At 42.7% G+C, this 21,528-nt stretch overlaps 1 protein-coding gene across 7 annotated transcripts in view; it reads left to right on the top strand.

Annotated features, from left to right (window-relative positions):
• herc1 (HECT and RLD domain containing E3 ubiquitin protein ligase family member 1) overlaps positions 1 to 21,528 on the top strand; it is a 54,461-nt gene that overhangs the window by 27,399 nt on the left and 5,534 nt on the right. For 3 of the 7 annotated variants that reach the window (XM_029498761.1, XM_029498760.1, XM_029498756.1), the window contains exons 36-73: positions 565 to 648; positions 857 to 1,416; positions 1,828 to 2,458; positions 3,486 to 3,759; positions 4,267 to 4,477; positions 4,584 to 4,750; positions 4,986 to 5,102; positions 5,331 to 5,589; positions 7,704 to 7,825; positions 7,917 to 8,143; positions 8,528 to 8,796; positions 8,911 to 8,963; positions 9,073 to 9,273; positions 9,406 to 9,580; positions 9,982 to 10,249; positions 10,403 to 10,616; positions 11,205 to 11,464; positions 11,551 to 11,678; positions 12,257 to 12,393; positions 12,895 to 13,095; positions 13,194 to 13,324; positions 13,418 to 13,641; positions 13,741 to 13,855; positions 14,467 to 14,613; positions 14,838 to 14,939; positions 15,035 to 15,208; positions 15,895 to 16,194; positions 16,280 to 16,345; positions 16,438 to 16,563; positions 16,727 to 16,865; positions 17,956 to 18,137; positions 18,231 to 18,386; positions 18,545 to 18,667; positions 18,794 to 18,896; positions 19,261 to 19,430; positions 19,589 to 19,727; positions 20,631 to 20,800; positions 20,924 to 21,093. In XM_029498761.1, the coding sequence (XP_029354621.1) occupies positions 565 to 648; positions 857 to 1,416; positions 1,828 to 2,458; positions 3,486 to 3,759; positions 4,267 to 4,477; positions 4,584 to 4,750; positions 4,986 to 5,102; positions 5,331 to 5,589; positions 7,704 to 7,825; positions 7,917 to 8,143; positions 8,528 to 8,796; positions 8,911 to 8,963; positions 9,073 to 9,273; positions 9,406 to 9,580; positions 9,982 to 10,249; positions 10,403 to 10,616; positions 11,205 to 11,464; positions 11,551 to 11,678; positions 12,257 to 12,393; positions 12,895 to 13,095; positions 13,194 to 13,324; positions 13,418 to 13,641; positions 13,741 to 13,855; positions 14,467 to 14,613; positions 14,838 to 14,939; positions 15,035 to 15,208; positions 15,895 to 16,194; positions 16,280 to 16,345; positions 16,438 to 16,563; positions 16,727 to 16,865; positions 17,956 to 18,137; positions 18,231 to 18,386; positions 18,545 to 18,667; positions 18,794 to 18,896; positions 19,261 to 19,430; positions 19,589 to 19,727; positions 20,631 to 20,800; positions 20,924 to 21,093 (7,295 nt within the window). The remainder of the gene's footprint in view (positions 1 to 564; positions 649 to 856; positions 1,417 to 1,827; positions 2,459 to 3,485; positions 3,760 to 4,266; positions 4,478 to 4,583; positions 4,751 to 4,985; positions 5,103 to 5,330; positions 5,590 to 7,703; positions 7,826 to 7,916; positions 8,144 to 8,527; positions 8,797 to 8,910; positions 8,964 to 9,072; positions 9,274 to 9,405; positions 9,581 to 9,981; positions 10,250 to 10,402; positions 10,617 to 11,204; positions 11,465 to 11,550; positions 11,679 to 12,256; positions 12,394 to 12,894; positions 13,096 to 13,193; positions 13,325 to 13,417; positions 13,642 to 13,740; positions 13,856 to 14,466; positions 14,614 to 14,837; positions 14,940 to 15,034; positions 15,209 to 15,894; positions 16,195 to 16,279; positions 16,346 to 16,437; positions 16,564 to 16,726; positions 16,866 to 17,955; positions 18,138 to 18,230; positions 18,387 to 18,544; positions 18,668 to 18,793; positions 18,897 to 19,260; positions 19,431 to 19,588; positions 19,728 to 20,630; positions 20,801 to 20,923; positions 21,094 to 21,528) is intronic. The other 4 variants (XM_029498757.1, XM_029498759.1, XM_029498758.1 and 1 more) reach the window with 4 other exon arrangements.

Below are 21,528 nucleotides of genomic sequence, written 5' to 3'. Positions count from 1 at the left end.
TCAAAATGGCAGTTTTATATGGAAAAACACAAGGGCACAAAAAACCCAACCAAAAACATCCTTAATGTGGGTCTGATAGGACTGAATATATATTGTACAAATATATATACATTTTTTCATGCTTAAAACAAACAAACAAACAAACAAACAAACAAACAAACATAAACTCTATTTACCCTGGGACGCCAGTGATCACTGTCTAGCGTCCTGGAGGTGTTGTGGGACTAACTAGATGAAACACCGGTGAAAGGAGGTTCCCACCTGATGACCCCAAAGACATGTTAGCTATCACTGCTCACTGGCCTAGTTAGATATTGTCTGTAGGGCACATAGGCATGGCAAAGTTTGTTGTAAGGGAGTTAATCACTGAGTCTGGTCCATTTTTTTGCTGCAAAGGTTTTTGTGTTTACTCTAAATGCCGCAGTCTTGTAGCTTCTTTGTTAAGTCACTTACCAAGTATAAACATCCTGAAAACTCACTCAGGTTACAGGGTAATAACATCTATAAAAGATAGAGCAACAGAGTTCTGTAAGCCTCATTAACTGCTAACTTGTTATGCTACAGGAGCCAAAATTGGCCTTTGAGGATGTGGATGCCACAGAACTGTATCCCTGTGTGATGTTCTACAGCAGTAACCCAGGAGAAAAGGTAGGACAACATAAATATATACCTGTCTGAAAAACATCAACTGTCATCACTTCACCTCTGCTGAAAATCCTATCCTGTCAAATGTGAAAATGTCTGTGACATGAAGACAACTACTGATTTTGAAAATAGATAAATAAATAATATTTACAAACACACACCAATGGATTCTTACCTTGTATCAATAGTTTTTATCTTTGAATGGCTCCAGGTCAAGATCTGTGACATGCAGATGAGGGGAACACCTCGAGACCTCCTCCCTGGCGACCCAGTCTGCAGCCCCATGGCCACTGTTCTGGCTGAGGCCACCACCCAGCTGATTCGCATCTTACACTGCACCGACCACTGGACCCATCGCATCAACAAAACAATGGTTGAGCGACTTCACAAGATCAAGCATTGCTTTCGAGAGTCAGCCAGTGCATCTGGCAACAGTGGGGGTCACAGGCTGAAAAAGAGTCGTTCAGTGCAAAGCCGTGAAGAGCATGACGCTCAGAGAGAAAGCCAAGAGACACCCACAAGGACAGACGAGGAGAGGGGACGCCACGGACGACAGCACGGTTTAGGGGAGCTGTCAGAGCACCACTTGAGAACGCTCTGTACGGAGGTGTGGCCGGTCTTAGCAGTGATTGGTGGTGCAGATGCAGGCCTCCGTGTTGGCGGGCGATGTGTTCATAAGCAGACAGGGCGCCATGCTACTCTCCTGGGTGTGGTGAAGGAGGGAAGTACATCAGCTAAGGTGCAATGGGATGAAGCTGAGATCACTATCAGGTACTGGGTGAAAAAGTTTTATAATTATACCTTTTGTCATTTGCTATGTTTGTGACTGATTATGTGTTTATAACTAACCAAATTATCCAATACTTTACATGTAAAGACTTAACTGAGTGAATTTTGGGCTTCTGAAACTGCCCCTGTCCTATTCTTGCTTTTTAATCGCCTCTTCACCTCTTTCATACTTTTGTCTGATTTACTGTTTGTGTGTCTTTGTTACTGACTGGCCCTTGGCATCAATACTCTTTCACCCCTATACAATCACTGGACACCATTGTTTTGTGCCATTCCCATAATTTCCATCTTTTTATTTGTCTTGCATGCTGTGCTCTTTCTCTCCTGCCCTTTCCCTCACTTTGTGTTTCCTTCCCCTTCTCTCTTTTCACTCTCCACTCCCTCCTATTAAAGCTTCCCAACTTTCTGGTCACCTAGTGACACTCCACTATACAACCTGGAACCCTGTGAGCCGCTGCCCTTTGACGTGGCACGTTTCCGGGGCCTCACTGCCTCGCTGCTGCTGGACCTCACCTATCTTACCAGCATCCATGAGGAAACTGCTGCAAAGCTTGGGTCACGTCGCCACGACAAGAAGCATCGCAACGCCGCATCCACTGGGCATGAGCCAACTACTAATGAAGACAAAGCAGACAGCGAGGGGCACAACCGAAATGAAAGAGATGGTGCTGGAATGGCTCCAAATACCACAACCTCAGATCTCCGCATGTCCCACAGCCTTGATGAGGTGAAAGCATATGTAGCACCCAACTCAAAGTCGGAGAATGAGATCTCCTCTGTGGCTGGTGGAGGGGTAGGAGGAAATGAGACCCTCTTTGCTGCAGCATCTCACACTCCTTTGGAGGGGAGCAAGAAGAAAGGCCACGAGCACAGCACTCGCAATCATGAGCCTTCTCCTCTGTCCATTGCTACCCAGTCAGAAATCCATGCTGTGCAGCTATCTTACCTCTACCTGGGAGCCATGAAGACCCTTAGTGCCCTGCTGAGCTGCAGCAAATATGCAGAGCTGCTGTTGATCCCAAAGGTACCTCAACTTTCTACTTGAAATGATTTGGTAACAGCTACATAAAATTGTAAGGTTAGCACCACGCTCATGTCTGTGTAGCCAGTTTTCTACCACCTCTGTGGTGGATTTATTAACACATTGCACTGCAATTGTTTTAATTTATATGAGAAATTGTGGTTTTACCTTTGTGAGTCAAAGTCATATGAGTCTCTACAGATTAAACAAACAAATTTCAAAATTCATTTGTGAGCTTAAGAGCTGCCTAGTCCCATGAACGCACGTGGGGTTCTTTCTTATTGGTCCCCCCCATATATATATATATATATATATATTTATTTATTTATTTTATTTTTTTTTTTTTTACTGGAATATTAGCACATAACTTAAAATTTTAAAAATATGTAAATAACACCAAAAGGAAAAGAGTAAAACACAAGAAAACAACATTGGAAAAATCATACACGTCACACATTTTGAGTCACTGAGAGGACTGATAATTTAATTCGACCTGTTTCCATTTCATTGTGAGCCTTGAACGGTTTGCCTTCGTTACTATTCATTCTGTCAGTCCTGAAGCCTTGTGTTTCTTTAATATGTCCAACAGAAATTTCACATTGAGATAAGGTTGATATTTGGGGCTAGCCCCTCAGTTAATGTAACTTCAGATTTAAAGGAGCAAGGCCCTCTGCTCAGTCTATCTAATACCTTGATCATAAACTGTCTCACCAAACTACAGTCCCATTGGTAAACAGGTTTTAAACTTCCCATCTAACACTTGTCAAGAACATGAATAATTTCACACAATGTTCAACTACTTAAGAAAAAGTCATAGGTCAACAACTTCATACCATGTTTTGTTTTTGTTTAGTTTTTTTGGGGGGGAGGGGGTGGTTTTTTTGATACATTAAACAATTAGATGAAATGATTGTGGAGTTTCAACATTTCTTAAAACATTTCTGCGTTTAAAAAAAAAAAAAAAAAAATGAATAAAGGTCTCATCTTGTCAGACTGATGGTAACCGGTTCTCTCCTCTGACATCATCAAGGTGTTACCAGAAGCAGCACCCAGTGGGCACAATGCCGATCTAAATGCCAGCACCAATGGAAACACCACTGCCACCTCGCCAGTCTGTCAGGAGGAGGTGGAGATGCGTGCAGCTCTGCAGTTTCTCATGCGCCACATGGTGAAGCGGGCAGTAATGCGCTCTCCTATCAAGCGGGCCCTGGGCCTGGCAGACCTGGAGAGGGCACAGGCCATGATCTACAAGCTAGTGGTGAATGGGCTGTTGGAGGAGCCAAGTGGGGGAAAGGTCAAGCCTGGTGAGAATATGTGGATGTTTTATATGCTTTGTATGAACCATAGAATTTTTATTAAGGGTGTGGTTCTTTTTTTTTTTTTTTTTAAACAGCTCCCTCTATATGACTTGACAGTTCATTTTTACTCAGACATACTATATCAAAAACATACAAGACATAAAATCACGAATGTTTTTTGTTTGTTTTTTTTTTTTGTTGTTGTTTGTTTTGTTTTTTTTTTTAACCCAAAACGCATATACACGATAAAAAATAAGTTTTTTTTCATACACAAGGTGTCCCTAAATAGTGCAAAGTAATGTGATAAATTGTTCTTATTTTTCTGTAATTTTTACCTATTTTTACCTAAACAAACAACTATTCTCAAAACTTCCCCAAATCCTCCCCCTTCTATATATATATCTTCTACCAGCATCATTTCATAGCTGTTGATTCACTATTGCCAATTGGAGCCTCACTGTGTACATAGAATCTAGAATCAGATGTCATCATCTGTGTCCTTATGTCCCTTAGGAGTGAGAAGTGAACCAGAGGGTGAGGGGGAAGGTACAGAGGGTGAGCAGTTGGCACAAACCCCAGTCACCACTAGCCCCTCTGCATCCAGCACCACCTCCTTCATGAGCTCCTCACTGGAGGACACCACAACTGCCACCACACCAGTCACAGACACAGAGACAGTCCCTGCCTCAGAGTCTCCAGGGGTCATGCCTCTCAGCCTCCTCAGGTGGGAACAGAGGGCTGCACATATTGTCATGAAGACCCCTTGTTTTCCATGTATGATAAAACTGAAATAATTATTTTATTTCTTCTTTATCTTTGCCTTATTACAGACAAATGTTCTCTAGCTACCCTACCACCACCCTGGTCCCAGCCCGTCGAGCCCAGACACCCCCAGTTTCATCTCTGCCAACCTCTCCCTCTGACGAGGTCGGCCGCAGGCAGAGCCTCACTTCCCCTGACTCCCAGCCCACAAGGCCACAAAACCGAACAGGTACCTGTAAGTATGCCAGATTGCCTTGCAAGTACAAAGCTTTTATGATAGTTTTCATGCTGTTCATGTAAAACAAGGAACAATGGCAAAAAATATACTTTCATGCATCCACACACAGCAGTTCCTTTTTCCAAAATGTGTTATTAAGATAAAACATTGGAAAGGTATAAAACAATGAACCTTAAAAGCAATATTCAAACCTACATAATAATTTCAGTAACAGTGTCAGTGTTTACTGCAGCTCTTTCAGACCCCAGCAGCAGGCTTTCAACGTCTCCACCTCCTCCTGCCATTGCTGTTCCTTTGCTGGAGATGGGCTTCTCCCTTCGCCAGATTACCAGAGCCTTGGAGGCCACTGGTCAGTCTCCTTTAAGTTCCCACCAGAGTTGCTTGCAGTTATATTAATATCATTCAGTTGAATTTGTCTTCAGGCATTTACAAATTAGACAGCTCTGTACTACAGTAAGGGTAGAGCAGTGCCATTTTTGCACTGTGCAACCAGGCCATGATTAAGAGAACATTTTTGGTCTATTAAGCACACAGTGTTGAATATTGTGTTATATGTGGATATGTCCTGTACTTCCAGGTGCGCGAGGAGAGGCAGACGCTCAGAACATAACAGTCCTGGCCATGTGGATGATAGAGCATCCAGGCACAGAGGACGAGCACGATGAGACTCATACCAGACGCAGCGGTGGTGTCGGGGGGGACGGGTCTGACTCCTCCTGTTCTGGCGCCACAGCATCCGCTGGAGGCAAATCCTTGGACCAGAACTCATACCTGTGCTCTCCAGGAGACATTGCCAGTGCAGATGCTTCAGAAATGGAGGAGGGCTTTAGTGGGAGGTAGGATGTTTTTGTCACTCTGTCAGGAAGTCACCGTGCATTTTCCAAATGTGAAATCAGCTGCTCATTTGACTCTGTTCGTGCTAGTTCGTGCTTCATCGCATGAATCTTGTTCTTTTGTTCTTGCCCTAACAATTTAGTTTTCTTTATTCATGCTTATCAAATCAAACATACAGAATACTTACAAACTGATACTTTTGTGTTTGTTAACTAAGCAGAAAGAATTGAGACAAAACAAACAAGTAAGTCCAGAAACATCCTTTTATCACCAGCTGCTATATCAACATGCTAATAGTCACTTTTACAGTTCGGGGTTGAAACAGTTACTCAAGTGTTTTGAATAATTCAATTACAAAAAATTATTGAGGCAATCTTTCTTGAATTGTTGCTGCATTTAATTAATCTCACTCACATTAGACAACTTGCTCTGCTTGTGTTTCACACAGATGGTTATTATTGACACACATTTGACAAGCTTGATAATAGATAAGATGGTGCAAAGCCACAAAATGACAGAAAACACAGAAAATTTCAAAGTGTGGGACCATTTAAGGGGGCAGGAAAACAACACCATCCTGTGCATCCAGTGTAATGTGGTAATGACACAAAGTAACGTAACATAAACATCTTGATTTTAATGTGATTGATTGTTAAAACTGTACATTAATTTTGTTTATTTGTAATTGCTAGTTAAGGACATCAATCAGTAGAGGTGTGGGGAAAAATCAGTTCATTTAAGAATAGCAATTCTCACTTACTACGATTCAGAATCAATTTAAAATGTCCCAAAATCGCTAAAATAAAAATAAAGCAAATCTGCAGGCTGTCTGCCTCCATTTTGTATGCGGGACATCCTGACGTCATCACGGAGCCGGTTCTGGAACATACACATGCGCAAAAAGCACCAAAACAAGGAGGACACGACAATAATGGAGGGAAGAGAGATTAAACCGACCCCATCCTCGTTGAAAGGAAACATTTTGACTCAATTTGGTTTTTACCTAGAGGGCTATAAAATCTGTTTAATTTTTTCCCCAGTTCCGTTTATATTTTTCCCATTTTTCCGATTTTTTTTTTTTTTTTTTTTGTGCCAGTTTTTAATTTTTTAGAATTCCGTTTTTAGCATTTTACACAAATTTAACCCAGAGACAGTCTAGTCTCTACTCTCTGCAGGGGTGTGGTCTCTGGTGTGGTCCGGTCTAAGAACTGGCGGGGTCGCCGTACCTTGCTGTAGCCCATTAATTTAGACATATACTTAGCCCACTATACTCAAGTTGATTTTTTATTTTATTTTTTTTCAACTTGAGAGATGTCTTTAGTGTACTTTTTATCAGTTATCAGCCATTGCTATTTAATAAGGCAATATTATTACTTTGATTATTCTATTAAATAATCAATAAAATGCTCAATTGCAAAAACCATCAATAGCTGAATGAATATTCATTCATTCATCCATCTTCTAACATTTTTCAGTTGGAGTCAGTCCCAGCTCACATTGGGTGAATGCGGGGTACATCTTGTTGGCAATTAAAAGGGCTGCAATCAGCATCCAGCCTTGGTCAATGATTGAGCAGTAAACATGGTTATTTATTGGTTCTGGGTCAAATTTGCATTGATGTAAACATCTGGGTTAACCAACTGTCAACCTCCTATGATGTCACTCATTATTTTATGAACTGCTGTTTCAAGGCCTGCAATTTGGCTACTGGGTTTTTAAAATCAGAAGAAACCATGTTTATGGGTGAAAGTGGAGCTGAGGAGGACTGAGGAGTTGATCTGACCTGCTCTGTACTCTATCCTTATTGTCAGACAGGTCAATATGTGGTATAACCTATTCATTTCCACCTCTTCTCCTGCTGTAAAGTCACAGCACAGACACACACCTGTCACATGTGCACTAACATGTTGCTCTTAAATCACAAACCTTCCACTGAAACTCCAAAATAACTTAAGAACACAGAATCCCTGATGAAAGCATTTTATATCTTAGTCTAAGTCTGAACTTAAAAATTAGAGGGGAAAATGAGCTTCCATTTGCATTTTGAATCATTTGAAAACTTTCTTAACTTCACAATATTCACATATGAAAACCAACTTGTGTGTGTACTTTGCAGTCCTGAGGGTCTGGAGCAGGATAGTGCATCAGCCTCCAGTGGTGTTGCTCTTCGAGGACGCCCCGCTGTTGGCAGGAAACACCGCTTCGACCTGGCTGCCCGAACACTGTTGGCCCGCGCAGGTGATATTTCTTCCCCCTTTCTTCATTATGAAAGTGCAGACTATCCTCCGACGTCATCTTCTCACTTTCTTTTCTTTCCTGTCCCCTTCAGCCGGACTGTACCGGTCAGTGCAGGCCCACCACAGTCAGTCGCGTCGGGAGGTGTCATCCCTCCAACAGCAAGAGGACTCAGCTGCCCTGTATGACTTCAACTTGGACGAAGAGCTGGAGATGGACCTGGATGAGGAGACCATGGAGGCCATGTTCGGCCAGGACCTCGCCAGTGACACTGACATTCTGGGAATGTGGATCCCGGAGGTACTGGACTGGCCAACATGGGTGTGTGTGACTTTATGCTACGGTCAGAGGGCTGCTATCACCATTCTGCTCTTTTCCTGCCCTGCATTACTCCTCCATCACAGTAAATGCGCAAGTGCACGCTTTAGCAGTTAGCTGTATGAGACGTGGTCACCTTTTCTCCTGAAGGAAACACAGAAATTCTATAACCGGCATGAAGTGCAAGAAAATGAATACTCATAGCTTATAGTTGGCTCTTGCTTGGAATTCATGTAAAACTGCCATTGACTTATATTTTTAATATGTTACATTGCATCAGTGCTTGACTGCTGCCTAGCCACTGTGTCCTGTGTGTGTCATATGAATACATTTCTTGCCCTCCTGAATTCAAATGGGTGTGTGCCTATGTGTTATTGTACCTCGCAGCACGTATGTGAGACAGACGACCGGGATGAGGTGGTAGTGTGTGAGTTGTGTGAGGCCAATGTGGCCAACTTCAATCAGCACATGAAGAATAGCCACCCAGGCTGTGGCCGCAGCGCCAACCGGCAGGGTTATCGCAGCAACGGCTCATATGTGGACGGCTGGTTCGGTGGGGAGTGTGGCAGTGGGAATCCATACTACCTGCTGTGTGGGGCCTGTAGAGAGAAGTACCTGGCCATCAAAAGCAAGGCCAAGGTCCCTATTGTGGAGAGGTAAGCTCACTATACAAGGACTGTGATGTTGAGGTTGAGACAGGTTAATCGCCTTTTCCTTTATGACTCATAAATCCAGCACTGAATTCTCATTCTCATGAACTTTCATTTCAGATATAAGGGGCAGGCTCCTGACCTCCTGGGAAAGCAGGACAGTGTCTATGAAGGTAACACTTGATGGCATGCATTTAATGAATCCAGCATTGAGTTATTTGATGATTCCCCTCTGGGGAATTACATGTTATTTTTATTTGTTCTGTGTTTGTCAATCTGCAGAGGACTGGGACATGCTGGATGTTGAAGAAGATGAGAAGCTGACAGGGGAGGAAGAGTTTGAGCTCCTGGCTGGCCCGTTAGGTCTGAGTGAGCACAGAATTGTCCCCGAGGCTGTCCAGTTCCCTGACAGCGACCCACTTGGAGCCACCATAGCAATGGTGACGGCCGCCAACAGTATGGAGGAGACCTTGCTGCAGATAGGTGAGGAGGAGGGTTCATAGTTTAATTTATTCCTCAGTATCATCTTGTTGTTTTAGCTAATTTACCTATCTAATATTTTAGCTAATATCCCTTTATGGGGTCCCAGTCAAGAGAGAGTGTGTTTGTGTCCAGGCTGTCAGACCTCAGTGGACAAGAGCTCATCAGGCAGGGTGACCCTCGGGGAACAGGCAGCAGCTCTGCAGAATCCACATGACAGAGTAATGGCACTAAGAAGGGTGACCGCTGCAGCCCAGGTGCTGCTGGCCAGGACCATGGTGATGAGAGCCCTGTCTCTGCTCTCTGTCAGGTACCTGTGTGATTTTCTTTTATCAGTAAGAGCTTGAGGGGAATCATTGGCCTCAACCAAAGTATCAGTTATTTTATAATTAAAAGCACATACGCATCAAAAACAGAAAAGCCCAAATGTTGGTGTAATTGTATGATACCAAACCTTTGTATGTGCCAAACATTCACGAAAAGACAGTTTATAATTAACAAAGAATATATTTATTCTTTATTCTTATATTTTTAACATTTATCCCTGTTTAGCCACTAATTTGATTGAAGGTAGCTCTTGGAAATCAAATATATTTAATGCTTTTCAGTGTAATGGATGCTAACCCTAACCCTACTTATTTCAATATTTTTAAAATTCTGTTAAATTTGTCTGTGATGTAATGCTGTAATGCTTCCTTCCTTCCATCACAGTGGTTCGAGTTGCAGCCTTGCAGCAGGTCTGGAGTCTCTGGGTTTGACTGACATCAGAACTCTGGTCCGACTCATGTGTCTGGCAGCAGCAGGCAGAGCCGGTCTATCCACCAGCCCTACAGCAGGTGCCGGTCACACTGAAAGGCCACGTGGAGCCTCCAAGGCGAGCAAACCCATCTCCTGCTTGGCTTACCTCAGCACTGCTGTAGGCTGCCTGGCCTCTAACAGCCCCAACGCTGCCAAGCTGCTGGTGCAGCTCTGCACACAGGTAACAGAACGTGTCCTGTCTGCATCTTGTCCTATGTAAGCTTTATATATGTTTTTTTTTTTGCACTTGCTGCTGGTGATGAGTATTGCAAATGTGGTTATATGAAGGCCACACAGAGAGTCCCCTCACCATGATGCTGTTTTCTGTTTCCAGAACCTTATCTCTGCAGCCACAGGCATGAACTTGACCACAGTGGATGACCCCATCCAGAGGAAGTTCCTGCCCAGCTTTCTGCGTGGTGTGGCTGAGGAGAACAAGCTTGTCACCTCCCCCAACTTTGTGGTCACCCAGGCACTGGTAGCTCTGCTAGCAGATAAAGGGGCCAGACTCAGACCTGCTTATGACAAGGCTGATTTGGAGAAAAGAGGTTTGTAAGCTTAGAGGAGCATGAAACATAAACAATATGCATTTTGCTTTTTCTGTGCATTTCTTTGTCTCATTTTTATTGTATCTCACAAACATGGTGTTTCATATTGTTTTTTGTTTTTTGGTTGTTTTTTTTTTTTTTTTTTTTTCATTTCCAAGTAGACAGGTATTATTCATGTAGCTGTTTTATTTGTAATAATTACTTTTATAACTGATATTAATGAATACTGAATTAGTTGATTAAGACAATCAACTATGCATACAAAAATGTGTCAGAACTATTATTTTGAGGTTTTTGTGTCTGTAATTAATTTCCAATCTCAGTTTTGCTTCTCACTACCTTTAATGTGAAGAAAATGTTTTATAATGTGTTTATCTGTCTTGAATCTCATGATAATTAGCATGTATTGGTGTAATTCACGTCATCATTCATGTCTGTTGGGCTTTCATGCACACAACTCATATAGCTTTGCACCGGTGCTCTGTTCATTGGGATCACTTTTTGTTATCTTGTGCTTTTTTGTGTTTTCATTTGTCCCTTCCCTCACTCACTGGGCTACCTTGTCACCTTGTTTTCCGTGTCAAGCAGGTCTAATTGCGCATTTGTATGCCCATCCTTCCCATAATACCTCTGCTGTAGGCCCTCTGGAGCTGGCCAACGCATTGGCAGCCTGCTGCCTATCCTCAAGGCTTTCCTCACAACACCGCCAGTGGGCTGCTCAGCAGCTTGTCCGCACACTGGCTGCTCATGACCGTGACAACAACCAGAGTCGTCCCCAGACCTTTGCCGACATGGCAGGGGACCTGCGAAAGTGCTCCTTCATTAAGCTGGAGGCTCACCAGAGCAGGGTAGGCAGTTTTTTAAAACCCTAAACATGTGTCTTTGGTGCCTGCCTTTCTATTTGGTATTTGAAGTAATTCTCTGTTTGACTCAGGTCATTACGTGTGGCTGGTGCAGTAAGAAAGGCCTATTGGCCACCAGTGGCAATGATGGGACGGTCCGGATGTGGAATGTAACCAAAAGCCAGTACACCCTTCAGCAGACCTGCATCTTCAATAAAGAGTGAGTTTTTCTGAAACACCTCTAACATTTCAGTCACTATCCACCTCTAGAAATCTCACTGTTTTATTAACCCCCTTCATTCCATGGAACGGTATATCACTACTAGATATCACTTAATCTCTAGAGGGATATTGCTCTGCCATAGTTTAAGGAGATGGCATACAGTTTTTTTTTTTCTCCTTAGACATTTAGCTCTTTTTAACAAGCAGCAATTTTTGACCTCTTTCAATAAACTTGAACAAAGTTAACTAAGCTCTATCCCAGTTGGACATCTACCATCTTTGTTAATGACATCTAGAGTCGCAACAATTCTATTGGCTCCGCTTGTTGATGTCACAACCAATCATTAGCTCATTCAAGCACCTAGCTCTCAGCTGTTTTGTCTGAATTCCCTCCCTACAATACAGCACAGAGGTCCATGGACAATGACATATTTTGTCTTATTTCTTAGTCTTTTCTTCATATCAATTTTACATGGATGTGTTTATATTTAAGATGTGTTAGCAGTTTGTTCTGCTGCCTCTTCAGGGTCAAATACATTTTATTGCAGTCTTAAATCTCACGTGTTTTCTCTTCAGTGATGGCTGCTCAGAGGAAGGCATGTCAGGTTTGGGGTCTCCCAGTGATCCTTGCTTGTCTCCTCTGGCCTGGAGTGTAACAGGGAAATATCTGGCATCAGCCATGGAGAAAATGGTCAACATTTGGCAAGTTAATGGTAATTAGTTTGTTGTTGTTTTTGTTTGTTTGTTTTAACTATTCATTTCTGTAATTATTTCACATTATGTTGACTGTGAGCTCGATTTGAGTTTTTTTGAGAATCCATCAGATATAAAATGCTCAATGAGGCTCAGCTTGTATAATGAATGTGTGAGGTCCACAGAATATGAATGAGAGGGTATTAAGATTTTATAGCTCCCATTAAAAATAAATATGCTCAGGGACTGAACGCAGTCCAATCATCATTTTCTGCCTCCCACCACACCCTGCAGCATGCACCATCTGTCCTTGGCCACTCTCAATCGCCTCAAGAATGAAAGTCTTCACACATTGCTGTTAGCCCCAATGAGCATTTTTCTCATAGCTCCTTATTTTACAAGCAAGTCAAACACCGTATACACATTCATTGTCTCTGGGCATAGTTATATAAGTACTTCCAGAAATCATTGATAATGGATTAATTGTAAACTAACTGTAAGCTCCTCTTTGCTAATCTAAGGGGGTAAAGGACTTTTGGATGTGCAGCCTCACTGGGTGTCAGCTCTTGCATGGCCTAATAAGGAGGCAGAGTCCTTATGGTGTGGTGAACCCAAGGACATGTTGCTGGTGGGGCGGATGGATGGATCTCTGGGACTCATTGAGGTGCTGGATAGCACCACTATGCACCGCACTGAGTTGGAGCACTGCTACAGGAAGGATGGTATTGCTTTTCTTTTGAGTGATGTCTTTTGGTGAAAGGCAGAACTACTGCCATCTAGTTTGTGGCAATTATTTTGTGTATGTTTTATCCCATTTCAGTGGCAGTGATGAACATTGCCTGGTACAGTGAAGATAAGCCTTTTGCTGTGGGGTATGCAGATGGAAAGCTGCTGATTGGATCCAAAGAGCCCTTAGAAAAGGGAGCAATTGTGGTCATTGATGCACACAAGGTAAACTAGAACTGCAAAAATAATCAGGTCTAATCAGTGTGTGGAATAAAACAAATTTAAAGCAAAACATTACTTCCGTTGTTGTTTTTCCAGGAGTCAATAACCAGTATGAGGTGGAGTCCCAATGGTCAGATCTTGCTCACCTGTGCCAAAGAGGAGACAGTGAAGCTGTGGACCAGCCGCAGCTCTCACTCTGACTCTGGCTCAGGGTCAGACTGGTGCTGCCTGCAGAGTCTGAGACACCCATCTATGGTCAATGGTGTGGCCTGGTGCAGTCTGCCTGGACGAGGGCCTAAGGCCCTCAGCATGCTAGCCATGTAGGTCATTCTCTCATACCAGGCCAGACTGTGACTGAACATACTTTCTTGTTTTATTCAACAACTTGTGAGATCTTCATGCATCGCTGTCTTTTCCAGATGCTGCCAAAATGGCCTAGTCACAGTCTGGACTGTTCCTCAGGACATCTCCAACTTCCCAGAATCCAGTTCCTCAGAGGGTTGGTGGGACAATGAAAACAAATCTAAATTCATGGTACTTTTACTTTTTTCGTCAACAATTACACTCAATTTCAATTAGGTTGTTACATTTTCTGAAAACACACTCAGTATTTGTTTGCTTTTACATTTAGATGAAGATTTTATTAATCTTAGTCTTTCACCACATTCACAAGAGTCAAGAGTTTAAAGCAGGCAGACTCAAAACTGCATGGATCAATGTTATGACATACTGTAGAGTTACAGAGCACACAGACACAGTGGATAGAGAGAGAATTAGAGGTAAGATGTCCTGCTGATTATTATGATTAAACCAGATATGAGGCATGGTAGTTCTTCTGTCAGAACCTCCATGTGAGATAGTTTGATTGGTTTGATTGTGTGTTTTTGAAAATTCTCTGCAGGCTAAAGTTCAAACTGCTTATCTCACTCATGTCATTGTCATTCTGTCACACCATCATCACCGTGCTTAGCAGGTGGCAGGTTTGTGCTGAAAGTGGATGGTAATTTTCCCTCCTGCAGACAAAAGCTGGATTTTTTTTTTTTTTTACAGACTAAGCAGATTTTTTTTAACATTAATCTCGAAGCACATTTTTGACCAAATCATTCTTTATTCACTCTGACAAGCTGTCAATGTTTGTTTTGCAGTCTTCTCGGTGGTCAGAAGATAGAGCGATGTGTGTTTTTCAGCTGAAGGGCCACATCACTCCAGTCAGAACACTGGCCTTCAGCCCTGATGGTCTGGCCCTGGCATCTGGAGGGGTGGGAGGCCTCATGAACATCTGGTCCCTGCGGGTAGGAAATACACATTAATGGAGCTCAAAAGACCCACGCACAGCATACGTAAATACTGTAGGTATAACACACATAGATACACAGATGTGTGAAACACATTAAATTAATAACGTGGAGGTAAAAAGAACAAAGGTTTCATTACACACACAAAGACCACTGTTTACAGTGACCCTGAATACCTTTCCACTATAGTCACAGTACTCATGTGTGTTGATGTTCAACAGGATGGCTCTGTGCTCCAGACAGCAGTAGCCGGTTCTGGGGCGATCCAGAACATTGTCTGGATCCCAGATGTTGGTGTCGCTGTCTGCTCCAACAGGTCAAAGGTAACACATCTAACCTGATTCAAAAATGTTTCCATGATTCACTAACATACTTATTTATTATCCGGTCTGTTTCATTTGTGTGGCTTCATTCCCAGGACGTTCTGGTTGTAAACTGCTCTAAAGAGTTCATGGTGACCAACCATGTGCTGGCCACTTGCCGCACAGCACTAAAGAAGCAGGGCGTAGTCGGCCTAAACATGGCACCGTGCATGAGGGCCTTTCTCGAGAGATTACCCGTCATGCTGCAGGAGCAGTATGCCTATGAGAAGGTATAGACATTTAATATGCTTTCATATCAGTTCCTCCATCACCACCACCACCAGTTATTAGTTTTAATATTTTGTTATACAAGTGTTTAGAAAAATAACATACAAACATTTTATGGGAGACTCAGACATAATGTAACTTCACAAAAAATATTAAGATCTTAATCCAAGTCCTATAAATCACTGATTTCCCGAGAAGTTGAAAATTTCTCTGCGAGGAACATTCAGTTGTGGGAGACAGAAGAAAAACACTTTTTACAGCAGATGGACTACGAATGAGTATTTGTGCTGTTCAGTCCCATCCAGTCTGAGTCTTCTAGGGTCCTGGTGTGTTGCTACAGGTCACAACAAATTCATGACCTCTGACATATTTTTTCATATTTTTTTATTTATTTAATTTTATTTTTTAACCCTAACCCTAACCGTGCAGGAATAATGACATCTGTGGCTGTGGATTTCATTATTCCTTTTGGAACATGTTGGAATCATTTTGCTCATAATCTTAACCCTGACTGTCCTCATCTCATGAGAATAAATCTGTGGGTAGCTTTCCTGTGAGGATTGCCTGTATAGATGATGCTGCATCATCCTGAAAATGGTCAAACAAAACAAAGAAACAAAAAAAAACAAAACTCTGATATTCAGTTGTTCCCTAGTGGCTTAAATTGACTTCTCTTCCCATCTTCTAGCCTCACGTTGTCTGTGGCGAGCAGCTTGTTCACAGCCCCTATATGCAGTGTCTCGCCTCCATGGCCGTGGGTCTCCACCTTGACCAGCTTCTGTGTCGCCCCCCTCTGCCACCTCACCTTCGACACTGTCCTCCAGAGTCTGGCACCACAATCTGGAGTGCCAGTGAGTGGGCATGGTTGGACTGCTTCTCTACAACAGTGAAGGCAGCAGAAGCCCTCGCTCGAGGTGCCACCTTCCCTGAGTCCTTCTCTGTTCCTGACTTGGAGCCTGTGCCCAAAGATGAGATGGCGCTACTCATGGTGAGGGAGCTCCAGCAACTGCTGGTGATGTTATTTGTCATTTTAATGAATGAGAAGATAAAACCCTCTTACTTTGTTTCTTCAGGACAACAGTAAATGGGCCTCTGGGATGGACGAACAGATTATGTCCTGGGCCACCTCAAGACCAGAGGTAATTTAGATTCAAGCAAAGGTTTTTGGTCAACATGTCAGCTGTTGTTTTATCCCATTCATTTTATTGTGTGTCTGTGTGTGTGTTTCCAGGACTGGCACCTTGGAGGAAAGTGTGATGTGTATCTATGGGGTGCAGGGCGACATGGGCAGCTGGCTGAGGCTGGCAGAAACATCCTGGTACCAACCACTGCTCCGTCGTTCTCTCAGGCACAACAGGTACACAGACAGACAGCACACACACTGCCATCTGTTCGCAAACAACTGCAACAGAATAATGTGAATGCATTTCATCAAACCACTGATATCTAAACTGGGACTGCAAGAGACTGTTCTCCTGCTAAAATCTTCCTGTTTCATTCTCCTTTGTTCTCCTCCTCAGGTGGTGTGTGGTCAGAACTGCACCTTTGTGATCCAGCCTAACGGTACAGTATTGGCCTGTGGGGAGGGCAGCTATGGCCGCCTGGGACAAGGAAACTCTGACGACTTGCACGTGCTCACTGTCATCTCCGCCCTGCAAGGTGACCCCTTTGCAGTTGAGGCAGTAAAAGATTTTAGCTAAGTGGTAACTTTCTATGAAGTGGACATAGACTGTGGGTATGAAAGTGAAGTTAAAACTGAAGAGCCTTAAACTTTTATTCTAGCTAATGACCATTTGGTGCGCCTCCAGTTTATATTTAGGTCTATGGGAAAATGGCCATATCTCTAACTTTATTTATTACCTCAGAATTTTTTTCCTAGAGAGTTTGTGGTCTAAGTCTCTAAATTTAAATCTACTTCATTACAGCATGATGTCCATTTTTTTAAATGATGGTCCGATTCATAGGAAAATAGACCATTGAGGAGGAGATGGATTAGGGGCTTGGCTAACGTGATCTACAGATTGTATCAGACATGGTGATTCACTGACATTCATGATCGAGTAAAGAGCAGGTTATATGCAAACTTCACTCCTCTTCAGCTCCACCTTTTCCTCAAAATATTGTTTTTTCTGGATTAAAAAAAAAAAAAAAAAAAACCCCAAGAAGGCTGATTGTCAAATTGCAAGCTCCAAAACAGGAACTCATAAACCAGTTGGTGGTGTCACAGAGAGCAGATACTAGGTTGTTTAGGTTGGGTGAATATAAGTATGTCATAAAATGTCATTTTATGCCATGTGTGTCTGCAGCATTGTTTCAGTTTTAAAGGCCCTATGTAGGGTTGTGTAAATGTGACTGCATGGAGGAAAATGTTCCATTTTGTGGAAAAAATGCACATTATAACCATTTGTTATTATTACTATTGTTGTCAATATGAAGCAAAAAAAGGAAGATCTTGAATGTATTATTTTGTATTAATTAATATAAATCCTCATTAATGTTTTGCCTGCAAAACTCAGTTTTTATTAGAAGTACTGAAAAACATTGGATAATAATCGTATATGCTATACGTACTTAACGTAAATTGTTAATTGTATCTCTAAGTTTTCTGCCGGTCGTTGAACAACATGATATTGAAATAGGCATTAGACTTCAATCAATATCGTATTTTCCTTTGAAGGGTCTTCAAAAGTTGAAATTGGATGAAGGGAATGCAGAAAAATTTGACTTGAGTAATATATCATTTCCTCAGGTTTTGTTGTGACTCAGCTGGTGACGTCATGTGGCAGCGACGGTCACTCCATGGCTTTGACGGAGAGTGGAGAGGTGTTCAGCTGGGGGGATGGGGACTACGGTAAGCTGGGCCACGGGAACAGTGACAGGCAGCGGCGACCCAGACAGATTGAGGCTCTGCAAGGAGAGGAGGTGTTGCAGGTCAGTTTGCCTCAGTCTAGTGTTTAATAAATCAAAAGCCCAAAAGTTAATTAGCTTTCTAATAGTTCCTTTTTTTTTTTCTTTCTTTCCCAGATGTCTTGTGGGTTCAAACATTCAGCAGTGGTAACAGCTGACGGGAAACTTTTCACATTTGGTAATGGTGATTACGGAAGACTGGGACTGGGAAACACGTCCAACAAGAAGCTGCCTGAGAAGGTCGTGGCTCTGGAGGGCTACCAAATCGGACAGGTAGGAACACTTCAACACTTCTTCGCTAGACATTCCTATTCAAATAGACTGACTGTGGAAAGAAAATTTGATGGCTGATGTTTTTATAGTTGAAAGTGGTGAAATATTTCAAAGCAGATGTTTGAGGACTCAGAGCTGACACTGTCTTCCCTTTTCAGGTTGCTTGTGGTTTGAACCATACATTAGTTGTCTCGACTGATGGGATGATGGTTTGGGCTTTTGGTGATGGAGACTATGGAAAACTGGGACTTGGTAATTCCACAGCCAAGTCGTCACCTCAGGTACAAACTCTGAGATTTGCTGCTTTATTTGAATACCTGGAAATATGATGTTCAACCATTCAACCTGTTTTTTTTTTTTTTTTACTGAAGACAATGAAGGTTCATTTTGATTTTTCCATTTTACAGAAAGTGGATGTGCTATGTGGGATTCACATCAAAAAAGTGGCCTGTGGGACTCAGTTCTCTGTGGCTTTAACCAAAGATGGCAAAGTTTTCACATTCGGCCAAGGTACAGTTTTTTTTGTTTTTTTTTTTTGTTTTTTTTTTTTTTTTCAACCAACTTCAGTTGTTGGCAGGAACTTTTTGATCTCACAATAAAGGAGTAACTGTTCTCAGCCTTGCCCCAATGCCCTGCCCACCATCCAAAGTGCAGCATTTGGTTTCTGTGTGTGTGTTGACCTGCCACATATTTATCAAGTAACTCCGTCTCAGATTTTTTTCTTCTGATTTGCTGACTGACCTCTTGCTCCTAGAACTCTGGGGAGAGAAGCCTTAGAGAGGATATGTTAACTACACTGAGAACTACAATTATAATTGTGTCTCCTTAAGGATATCAACATCCTTTTTTCTTTTTTTTTCCACCCCTACTACAGATCGCCTGATTGGTTTGCCAGAGGGCCGTGCCAGGAACCACAACCGACCCCAGCAGGTGCCCACTCTGTCTGGGATCCACATCCAGGATATCGCTGTTGGAGCAGAGCACACTCTGGTCCTCTCTTCTACTGGAGATGTTTACACTTGGGGCAGCAACTCAGAGGGACAGGTAACCTGCTCACACACATGGTCATCAAAAGCATCAGCTAAACTTTCATTAAGTACGGAGAATGAAGGTGACACAACAGAATGCTCTGCTTGGATGCAATCATGCTGCATTTAGTAAAGGTTTTTGGTGATTGTTTGAGCTGCAACTTTGTTATCTAGCTGGGTCTGGGCCACACCAACCATGTTCGAGAGCCGACACTGGTGACAGCACTGCAGGGCAAGAACATCCACCAGATCTCCGCCGGACGCTGCCACAGCGCTGCATGGACAGCTCCCTCTGTGCCGCCTCGAGCACCAGGTTAGACTTGCCTGTCCCATCCTGCAACACTCATTCCCCACACCACCTCTGCCATGCCACCACTGGATAAAGTGTAGAAACTTTATCCTGGAGGTCTGATTTCCTCCAGTGCTGTGACTATCATTACCTTCAAAGTGGGGCACAATACATTGTAGTCAGATGAAGAACTCTACTGTAGTTACCAACATCACTGTGGAATGTAATCTATTGTGAATGGAAAGCTGCCTGATGCCTCTTTCAGTACAGCTTTGTGTGCCAGGGCTGTTTCATGTTCTAAAACAAAAGTGAGTTGCAATTTCTTGATAAAGGTAAAAACATCTATTTAAGTATGGCAATATTGTGGTACATTGTTAACTCCATTACCATTGTGGTGCAAATCATATTCTCCAGACGTGAGGGGCAATGCTCATTTACTCCGAGACCCACCAAAAATTCATATTTCATATAAGAAGCAAAAACCAATGCCAACTAAAATCACATCTGCAAAACAGAAACATTTTCCAACCATCGCTTGCTTTACTTTAAATAAATGATTGGCAGCACTTTAGTACTGTTAGTAGCTCTGTTGCTTCACAACAGGAAGGGCTGGTGTGGACTTGGCATTTTCTAGCTGTGGGTTCCCTCCAGGTACCTCAGCTTCCTCTCATTGTCCCAAGACATGCATGGTGACTCTCAGCTGACTGAATGTCAGCTGCCTCCACGGATAAGCAGTATAAATAATGGACAGATAAATTCCATGATGATTTGACTTGAGTTCCTTTAATATTCTACTGTTAATGTTTTATTCTTATCCTACTTTGCTCGGTGTTTAATTTGAAAGTTTTTTTTCTTGTTTGTTTATTTTGGGTTTTTTTTTCCCCTTTCACTCCTCTATCGCCTCCATCTTGCTCCATCTTCCCTCAGGCTCGTCAGTTCCTCTCCAGCTGGGTCTGCCTGTGGTGGTGCCTCCACAATACAGTGGACTGAAGGAAGTGAGCATCGAGGCGGTGAGGGCTCGCCTTCGCCTCCTCTACCACTTCTCTGACCTCATGTACTCCTCATGGAGGCTGCTCAACCTCAGCCCCAACAATCAGGTAGGCACAGTAGCAGGTCACAAACACCAAAAACTTTTTTGTTGTTTGTGTTACTGATGAAACTGTTTCAGTAAACGTTTAAAGTAAGTGTAATAAGATTGAATATACTTTTTTACTTTGCAGAATTGTACCTCCCACTACAATGCTGGGACCTGGGGGATTGTACAGGGACAGCTGAGACCCCTGTTGGCTCCTAGAGTGTACACCCTGCCCATGGTCCGCTCCATAGGCAAGACAATGGTGCAAGGAAAGAACTACGGCCCCCAGATCACTGTCAAACGCATCTCCACCCGGTAAGTGCTCCACAAGGCTTTGACTTTCTTAGCTGTTTGACCTAGTTAGAAACAGTCTGCTTGAAACAAAAGACCAATGCTTGCTGATTATTAAAATTAAAAACTTCAGAAATTTAACAGAAAAGGTTGATCAGTCATTGACACGTACAGCTACCTGGTGTCATCTGTAAAGAATCAGTTTTTCTGCAACTTATAATAGTCAAGTAAATTTTATTTATTTAGCTTCAAGTAATAACCAAGAGTCAGCCATCTGTGTGCTCACCCATTGATTTTGTGACCCCTTTGAAGCATCCAGTTTGTAATTGGCCATCTGCATCTTTGTATTTTGAAAGCAGGAGAAACTGTATGGATGGGAATGTGGAGCTGGGGATATATGAGGGCTGAATCTGACCTGCTCTGTACTCTTTGACAATTGTGTGCTAGTATTTTAAACAT

The sequence above is a fragment of the Echeneis naucrates genome, chromosome 3 (genome assembly GCF_900963305.1).
Source record: "Echeneis naucrates chromosome 3, fEcheNa1.1, whole genome shotgun sequence".
Lineage (NCBI taxonomy): Eukaryota > Metazoa > Chordata > Actinopteri > Carangiformes > Echeneidae > Echeneis > Echeneis naucrates.
The sequence above is the reverse complement of the archived record's forward strand: the minus strand, read 5'-3'. Positions and strand labels throughout refer to the sequence as shown.